The 9,356-nt window shown below is 54.2% G+C and overlaps 1 protein-coding gene across 1 annotated transcript; it reads left to right on the top strand.

Moving 5' to 3' along the window:
- Positions 1-1,469: 1,469 nt before the first annotated feature.
- On the top strand, positions 1,470-7,997 carry HOXB7 (homeobox B7). The gene is made up of 2 exons (XM_071450818.1): positions 1,470-1,869; positions 6,949-7,997. The coding sequence occupies exons 1-2, from the start codon at positions 1,470-1,472 to the stop codon at positions 7,200-7,202; spliced, it is 654 nt and encodes a 217-aa protein (XP_071306919.1). The 3' UTR covers positions 7,203-7,997.
- The last annotated feature ends 1,359 nt before the right edge of the window (positions 7,998-9,356 follow it).

Genomic DNA, 9,356 nt, shown 5'->3' with positions numbered 1-9,356 from the left:
TTTACAAGCGAGCATTCCCTGACCTCGTTCCTTTCGCCCCGCTCCGCTTCCTCCCCGCTCCGCTCGCACAGAAAGGAAATAAAAACACCCCAAAATTTGTGCGCGGACAAAAAGGCGAAAGCTCGGCCCGGCAGGGCTGGGGCCGGCAGGGGAAGGGCCCGGGGAGCTCCTGCTCCTCTTCCTCCTCTTCCTCCCCTTCCTCCCGGCTGCTGGCAGCTCCTGGACGCCCCCGCTGCAGGTAACCTCCCGTCAATTCGCGGAGGGGTTTTTCTTTTTGGGAGGGGGATTTTTTGTGGCTTTTTTGTGGCTTTTTTTTTCCCTTTTCTGCTGCGGCCGCCCTCCCCCGGGGCGCTCCTGGGGCCGCATTGTGAGGAGCGCAGCTGAGCCGGGGATGCTCGTAACCTTGGGGAAGGGGAGAGCAGCGCCGAGCCCGCACCATTGTCTGCTTTTCCTGCCTCGCTCGGTGCCTCCCCGCGCCCCCAGCCCAGCCCAGCCCAGCCCAGCCGGGGCCGCCGCCTCCTCGCCCAGAATTTAAAAAATAAAAATAAAAATATTTAAAATAAGAGGGAGATCTTTGGGTTCGGGCGGTTTGCGCGCCTGTCCTGCAGGAATTGAAGCGGGGGGCAGCCGGAGGAAGCGCAGACACGCGGAACGAGCCGTCCCAGCGCTCTCGATTCCCTTCATTTCCCCCGACAAGAGCAGCGGATGCCGGCTCGGTGCGCGGCCCCCAGCCCGCGGCGCTGGAATAAATCAGCTCTGGAGCTGAACGGCTTTTGGGGGGCGGATAAAAAAAGGGACGCCTGGAACTATTGGGGATCAATGAGACATTTGTCTTTTTTTTTTTTTTTTTTTTTTTTGTGGGGGGGGGGCGAGGGTCAGGGGGGCAGGGGAGGGAGGGAATTATGGACGAGTCCGCAGAAAAAGAGAAAAAAAAAGAGAAGAAGTAGCTCCGAGCCGAGGGAATGGTGCGAAATTGAGACGGGATCAATAAAGGGATAAATAGAACTCCCTTCCCTTTCCTCCAGCAGAGAGAGACCGAGAGAGCCTCGCTGCTTTGGCAGCACAACGTGCTTGTAACCCCCTCCCCTTTTCCGTGTATTTTCTTTTTTTTTTTTCCTTTATTTTTTTTTTTCCCCCCTCTCTTTCTCCCTCGCTCCGAGCCGCAAACTGATTACAGGTTGCTTATCGACTCCAGCACGATTTCACCCCTTCCAGCGGCGATCGCGCGGGGTTTTATAGGGCATCAATTATTTATCGTATTTTATAAACCCAGCCGCACAGTCCCGTGCCCCCGAGGAGGGGGCGGCCGGCGATTGGCGCCGCAGCGGCCACGTGCCCGCGCGTCACCGGGGCCGGGAGGAAAAAGGCTCCTTTTTGGTGTAAATCTGGACTCTAATTCCGTAATATATCACGGTACCTCGTAAAACCGACACTAAAACGTCCCGACCTACAAATCACCCGGCCAAATTATGAGTTCATTGTATTATGCGAACGCTTTATTTTCTAAATATCAAGCCGCAAGTTCGGTTTTCCCATCCGGAGTCTTCCCCGAGCAAACTTCTTGCGCTTTCGCCTCCAACAGCCAACGCGCGGGCTATGGGGCCGCATCCACGCCTCCCTTCGCCGCCTCCATGCCCGGCCTCTACTCCGGGGGCAGCTCCGTGCACCCGCAGCCCCCCAGCGTGTACCCCTCGGGCTACGGGCTGGAGCCCGGCTCCTTCAACATGCACTGCTCGCCCTTCGAGCAGAGCCTGCCCGTGATGTGCCCGCCGGACGCCTCCAAGCAGAGCTGCGGCAAAGCGGAGCAGAGGGACCCGGAGCTGCCCGGCGACAGCAACTTCCGAATCTACCCCTGGATGAGGAGCACAGGTAGGGCCGGGGCTCGCTGAGGAGGGGGAGGACCCCGAGAGGGCTTTGGGGGTGGGGGGAGTGTGAATTATTCGCTGGAGGAGGAGGAGGAGGAGGGTGCTGGTGGTGGGGGTGGGTGGGGGGGGTCGTCCCCAGCTCCTTTCGTGACGTTTCACTCTCGGAAAGGGGGGGGGGGGGGGCAGGGCCGCACCCCCCACCCCCCTCCTGTCCTCGCCCCCCCCGCCCCAAAGCTGCGCTCAGCCGTGAATATTCATGGGGGCTGCGTCTGTTTGTCTGTTTGTCTGCGGACGGACAGACGGAGCCGCAGCGGCCATGGCCAGCCCCTCCTGCTGCCGCTGCCGTGCGCGCCAGGCCGGGGCCGTGCGGACGGACAGAGGGACTCGGGGGCCAAGCTCCGCACGGGGGGCGCTCTGAGCGCTCGGCGCGCTTCACTCGGGGCGGCCGGGAGCCCCCGGCGGTGTCCCGGGCAGCAGAGCAGCGCCTCAATCCCCGCTCCGCCCTGAGCAGCGCCTCAATCCCCGCTCCCCTGTGAGCAGCGCCTCAATCCCCGCTCCCTTGTGAGCAGCGCCTCAATCCCCGCTCCGCCTTGAGCAGAGCCTCAATCCCCGCTCCCTTGTGAGCAGAGCCTCAATCCCCGCTCCCTGTGAGCAGAGCCTCAATCCCCGCTCCGCCCTGAGCAGAGCCTCAATCCCCGCTCCCCTGTGAGCAGAGCCTCAATCCCCGCTCCCTGTGAGCAGCGCCTCAATCCCCGCTCCGCCGTGAAAACCCCGAGCGGTGACAGCCCGGCCAGGAGCGGGACGGACAGAGGGATGGAGGGACGGACAGAGGGATGGAGGGACAGAGGGATGGATGGATGGATGGATGGATGGATGGATGGATGGATGGATGGATGGATGGATGGACGGACGGATGTCGGATAAAGGGGGACGCGTTCTGACCCCAAAGCCCCGTGGAAATCCCTTAAATCCCTTTTGGAGCTGGGGGGGCTCCAGGGGCGGCCCCGCTCCCGTCCCGACCCTCGGGAGCCTCCGGTGCCCCGCGTGCTCCGGCTCGGGGCGTTACCGTCAATTAACGATTCATAAATATCCCTTTCATTAATTACTATCCCTTTCATTAATTACTATCCCTTTCATTAATTAATGTCCCTTTGCCCCGCGCGGGAGGGGCCCGGCGCGGCCCCGCTGCCCCCGGAGCTCCCCGGGCCCGGGCAGGGCGCTCCCCCCGGCTGGCACAGCCCCTTCCGTGCCCAACGTCACTCCCGGGCCGGTCACGGTGCCCATGGTCACTCATGGGGCCGGTCAGGGTCTCCATGGTCACTCATGGGGTGGTCACAGTGTCCATGGTCACTCATGGGCTGGTCACAGTGTCTGTGGTCACTCATTGGGCCGGTCACGGTGTCCATGGTCACTCATGGGGATGGTCACGGTGTCCATGGTCACTCATGGACCGGTCAGGGTCTCCATGGTCACTCATGGGGTGGTCACAGTGTCTGTGGTCACTCATGGGGATGGTCAGGGTCTCCATGGTCATTCATGGGCTGGTCACAGTGTCCGTGGTCACTCATGGGCCGGTCACAGTGTCTGTGGTCACTCATGGGCCGGTCACAGTGTCCGTGGTCACTCATGGGCTGGTCACAGTGTCTGTGGTCACTCATGGGACCGGTCAGGGTCTCCATGGTCACTCATGGGCTGGTCACAGTGTCTGTGGTCACTCATGGGTCTATCACACTGTCAGTGGTCACTCCTCGGGCCGGTCACGGTGTCTGTGGTCACTCATGGGGCTGGTCACGGTGCCCGCTGTCACTCCTGGGGCCGGTCACTGTGTCCACTCATTGAGCTGGTCACTGTGTCCATGGTCACTCATTGGGCTGGTCAAGGTGTCCATGGTCCCTCCTGGTGTCGGTCACTGTGTCCACAGTCACTCATGGGGTGGTCACAGTGTCCGTGGTCACTCCTAGGTCCGGTCACAGTGTCCGTGGTCACTCGTGGGTCCGGTCGCGGTGTCCGGGGCTCCTCACGCCCCTGGGATGCCCAGAAGGGGTCCCAGGGGTCCCGCCTGGGAGCAGCAGGGGTGGGACACGAGGCGTGCGCTCCTTTTCCCCCCGCAGCTCCCGAGCACCATCCCCGCTCCGCGGCGGCGGAAAATCCGCGGCGGGGCCGCCGGGGGCCGGGGCAGGGCGGTTCGGGCAGGCAGGAGCTCCCCTCGCTCCTATTCGGTGCTCACCTCTTCCCGTTACCTGCTCCATCACTCACCCGCTTTTACAGTTGATTTATCAAAGCCCAAATATTTCTGCTCGTAAACACTTCATCCGCGCTTTTATCCGCTTCAGATTTAAGGAGCTCCCCCCTCTCTCACTCCTCTGTCAGCTCCGAGGAGCAGCACTGGAGAGGCTTTGGAGACAAACAGCAAACCTCAAAATAAACCCCCCCCCAAAAAACCAGGATGTTCTGGGATCAGCTGAGCCTAAAAGCAGAAAATCTCCAAAATTTCTACTTGGGGTGTAAAAAAACGGGGGGTGCCGCCCTCGCGGCCCCCCCTTCCCCGCCGCTGCCGGTGGCCGGGCCGCGATGCCGCTGCTGGAACTCTGGAATTCCGGAATTCCATCCCCGAGCAGGGATGGAGCTGTCATCCCCATTCAGCCTTTATGGCTCTCGCTCCTCAGCGGATTTTACAGCCCCGCATTCCACGACCTGCACAGTTTTACTTTACAGCTTAGCCAGGCCTATTTTCCCCTTTTTATTTTTCCTTTTTTTTTTTTTTTTTTTTTTTTTTTTCCTTTTCCTTTTCATGCCCGGATCTTTTATTGTTAAACAAGAAAAACACAAAAAAGGAAAAGGGAAAAAAAAAAAAGAAAAACCCGGTTGAGTTTTGTGGGGGAAAGGGGGGAGAAGAAGCAGCAGAAGCGGAGCGCGGGGGCCGCTGCCCGGGGGAAGAGCGCGTTCCCGGCAGAGTTTACACGCCGCGATCACAAACACCAGATTGTAGAATAATTCCCCATCAGGAATCCAGGAAATGTCGGGTGGAGGGGAAAATCAGGAGCTGGGCCCTTTCCAAGGCAGCGGGGCCGGCGGCCAGGGCGGGCCGGGAGCTGAGGCTCTGCCCAGCCTCGCGCCCCAAAAAAGAGCGGCCTGGGCGGGGAGAAACCGCCCGAAAAGTGCCCGAAATACCCAAAAACATCCCCAGGAATGACTGAAAGCAGCTCGCACCTTCCGGGGGATGAGGGGCAGAACAAACACCGGGATTTGCGGGCATGAGGGGCAGAACAAACGCCGGGATTTGAGGGGATGAGGGGCAGAACAAACACCGGGATTTGCGGGGATCAGGGGCAGAACAAACGCCGGGATTTGCGGGAATGAGGGGCAGAACAAACACCGGGATTTGCGGGAATGAGGGGCAGAACAAACACCGGGATTTGCGGGGATGAGGGGCAGAACAAACACCGGGATTTGCGGGGATGAGGGGCAGAACAAACACCGGGACTTGAGGGGATGAGGGGCAGAACAAAGACCGGGATTTGCGGGGATCAGGGGCAGAACAAACACCGGGATTTGAGGGGATGAGGGGCAGAACAAACACCGGGATTTGCGGGGATCAGGGGCAGAACAAACGCCGGGATTTGCGGGGATGAGGGGCAGAACAAACGCCGGGATTTGCGGGGATGAGGGGCAGAACAAACACCGGGATTTGCGGGGGCAGCCGCGGTCCCCCCCTGTTTGTCCCTCTCCTCTCCCTGCCCGGCTGCTCCCGCACCCATTTCCCTCCAAACCACCCCAAATTCCCGGGCTCTGCATGGAAACCGAGGCAGGAACGCGAGCCTGGGAGGGCAGGGAACTTTGTGAACTCTGTTCTTGGCTCGGAGGCTGCACCGAGGTGGAGGCAAATTAAATTTGGGGGCGTTTGGGGGCTGGGGAAAACCTCGAGCAGCAGGAAAAAAATTTCAAAAAAACCCTCAAATTAAATTTGGGGCGTTTGGGGGGTGGGGAAAGCCGCGAGCAGCAGGAAAAAAAAATTTTAAAAAACCCTCAAATTAAATTTGGGGCGTTTGGGGGGTGGGGAAAGCCTCGAGCAGCAGGAAGAAAATTTAAAAAAACCCTCAGATTTAATTTGGGGCGTTGCAAAGGCGGGGAAAGCAGCGAGAAGCAGGAAAAAAATTTTTAAAAAACCCCTCAAATTAAATTTGGGGCGTTGCAAAGGTGGGGAAAACCTCGAGCAGTAGGAAAAAAATTTTAAAAAACCCCTCAAATTAAATTTGGGGCGTTTGGGGGGTGGGGAAAGCCTCGAGCAGCAGGAAAAAAATTTAAAAAAAAACCCCTCAAATTAAATTTGGGACGTTTGGGGGGTGGGGAAAGCCTCGAGCAGCAGGAAAAGAATTTTAAAAAAAACCCCTCAAATTAAATCTGGGGCGTTGCAAAGGTGGGGAAAACCTCGAGCAGCAGGAAAAAATTTTTAAAAAACCCTCAAATTAAATTTGGGACGTTTGGGGGGTGGGGAAAGCCTCGAGCAGCAGGAAAAAAAAATTTAAAAAACCCCTCAAATTAAATCTGGGGCGTTGCAAAGGTGGGGAAAGCCGCGAGCAGCAGGAAAAAATTTAAAAAAACCCCTCAAATTAAATTTGGGGCGTTGCAAAGGTGGGGAAAACCTCGAGCAGTAGGAAAAAATTTTTAAAAAACCCTCAAATTAAATTTGGGGGCGTTTGGGGGGGGCTGCAAAGGCAGAGAAAGCCTCGAGCAGCCGGAAAAAAATTAAAAAAAAACCCTCAAATTAAATTTGGGGCGTTTGGGGGGTGGGGAAAGTCTCGAGCAGCAGGAAAAAATTTAAAAAAACCCCTCAAATTAAATTTGGGGCGTTTGGGGGGAGCTGAAAAGGCGGGGAAAGCCTCGAGCAGCAGGAAAAATTTTATAAAACCCCTTCAAAATTAAAGGAAATTTTGGCCCGGGCTGTGATTTTGGGTGGCACAGCAGAGGAGCAATTTCGGGGCTGCGCAAAAACAACCCAAAAAAACAACACCAAAATAAAAACCCTCAATGAAATCGGCCCCGAAACGCCCCGAGCTGACCCAAATCTGCGTTTTTCCGGCAGGGACGGACAGAAAGCGCGGCCGCCAGACCTACACGCGCTACCAGACGCTGGAGCTGGAGAAGGAATTTCACTACAACCGCTACCTGACCCGGCGGCGCCGCATCGAGATCGCCCACGCGCTGTGCCTGAGCGAGCGCCAGATCAAAATCTGGTTCCAGAACCGCCGCATGAAGTGGAAAAAGGAGAACAAAAGCGCCTGCCCCGGCTCCGCAGCGCAGGAAAAGGCAGAGGCCGAGGAGGACGAGGAGGAGTGAGGCGGATGGAGGAAGAGAGAGGGAAAAATGGAGGGAAAAAAAGGGGGGAAAACGGCAAAAAACGGCATTAAAAATGGACTACGGATACAAAGAAACGAGGAACGCGTCGATGTTGAAGCCCTAGGAGCGATACCTTGCGTTTGATCACACTGAGGAATAAATACTACCTACATTAGAGCCTCTTTTTTTTTTGGTTTTATTTTTAATTTTTTGCTTTTTGTACGATAGAATCTCTACCTATTCAATGTGGCTTTAGAGTCGCGATAGGCACATTTCCCCCGTGTGAGCCTCCCTCTAGCAGCAGTAAATTTGTAAATCGCTGTCCTTTGTACTTCGGCTGTGTCCTGGGGGTTTTTTGGGGGGGGGTTATGAAGTAACGTGGTCGTGTTTAGCACCTTTAATTTAGAAAACGTGGCCCGAAAAGCCCGAACGCAAATGAGATTTAGCGCGTAGAGTCTCCTGTACATAATAGGAATTATTATTATTATTATTATCCCTCCTTCCTCCCCGCGACCTCGGCCGTTCTTTTCTCTTTTCTCCTTGCGATGTCTCTTTTGTCTGTGGATATTTTTACCTTCGTCGTTCGAGCCTCTGTGGGGAGGGGGAAGAAAAAAAAAACGAATTAAAAACACAAAAAAAAAATAGAGAAAAAAAGCAGAGGAATTAATATTGTGCCACGTCAAATGTTGTATATCAAAGTAGCAAATTATTTAATGGCGGCGCCTTGCTTTTTTTGTTATTAATAATAATAATAATTATTATTGTTATTTTCCTTCGTCTGTGATTATTATTCTTGGAAATAAAAAGGAGAACTCCAGCAACCCGCAGCGCCTTGGGTGCCTCCCTCTTTGCCTCGTTGAAACCCCACATTTTTTGCAATAAAGGTGGTGAAATTTCCCTTTACCGCGGTTTTACCACCCCAATTTCTCTCCTTTTCCCTGGCGCAGCCAATCCCTGCGAGATCCGGGTGTTTTGCCGTGGATTTGTTCAATATTCCGAGTAAAATTTGATTCTCGGGGGCTCTGGGGGTGCGGGCTGGGCTCTGCCTCCTCTCTCCCTCTGTTCCTGGGGTTCTCCCTGAGCAAAGGAAAAGCAGAAAGGAAAAAAAAAAAGGAAAAAAAAAGGAATTGAAAGGACCCGGAATGGGTCCTTTAAATAATAAATAATAATCAATAAATAATAAATAATAATAAATAAATAAATAAATAAATAAATAAAAATAAAATTAAAAATAAAAATAATAAATAAATAAAATTAAAAAAATAAATAATCCCCGCGCTCCCCGCTTCAATTCTCTGCCTCTCCGAGCCCATTTGCGCCCCATTCCGCCGCGCCTTTGGCCATTTTATTTAATTTCTTATTTTCTTTTTTAAGCTTCTCCCTCCGCCCTTCAATTGCTTCAGCGCGGACTGGAACTCTTTCATTAGCACCAAATAACGCCGGGCATCAAAGCGCGCATAAAATAAATTAAAGCAATTAAAGGCGCGCGGGGGGAAGAAGGAGAGAGAGGGAAAAGAAAAATATTTAAAAAATCAACAAGGCAAAACAAAAGGCGAGGAAATTGGAAATTGAAGCGTTTGCGCCTCGGCCGCGCTCTGCCCCTTCCCCGCCTTTTTTTATTTTAATTTTCTTTTTATATTTTTTAAATTTATTAATTTATTTATTTATTTCCTCTGCGCATAAAGGCGCGGAGGCTCGGCGGGATTTTTGCTCGGCGAGATGCGGAGGGGAGGGGATTTTTAAAAAAAAAATTAAAAATAAATAAATAAAATTAAAATAATCGTGAAATAAGCAAAATAAACGCCAAATTCAGGGAGCTCGGGGAGGAGCTGGCGGTGGCAGCCCCGCACCTTCCTCTTCCTCCTTCCTCTTCCTCCCCTCGCTCCTTTTCCACCTCCCACCGCCCCCGGGGGATTTCGTGCCCCGCCGCATCCTGGGCCACGTTTGATTTTTAATTTATTTTTAAATTTTTTTGGAATTTTTTTTCCCCCAAAATCCGGCGCCACCTCAGGGAACTGCGCGCCCCCAGGTTCGCTGCTGGCCTTAATTATGGAAATCCCGTAATTAATAAATGAATAAAGGAAGCGCTCGCCCGCTTTTCCCCCAGATTCCCCTCTGGAGGTGAAAATCCGGGGAAAATCAGGGGGAAAATGA

The sequence above is a fragment of the Agelaius tricolor genome, unplaced genomic scaffold, assembly GCF_023055355.1.
Source record: "Agelaius tricolor isolate 1412-34295 unplaced genomic scaffold, bAgeTri1.0.p SCAF_31, whole genome shotgun sequence".
NCBI classification, from domain to species: domain Eukaryota; kingdom Metazoa; phylum Chordata; class Aves; order Passeriformes; family Icteridae; genus Agelaius; species Agelaius tricolor.
Note: the sequence above shows the minus strand (reverse complement) of the source record. Positions and strands in the feature narration are given on the sequence as shown.

Excerpts from the sequence above, each read along its gene's own strand:
- HOXB7 (XM_071450818.1), top strand. The coding sequence starts at position 1,470 with ATGAGTTCATTGTATTATGCGAACGCTTTATTTTCTAAATATCAAGCC. Across the intron at positions 1,870-6,948 it reads CCCCTGGATGAGGAGCACAG|GGACGGACAGAAAGCGCGGC; the intron begins GTAGGGCCGGGG and ends TTTTTCCGGCAG.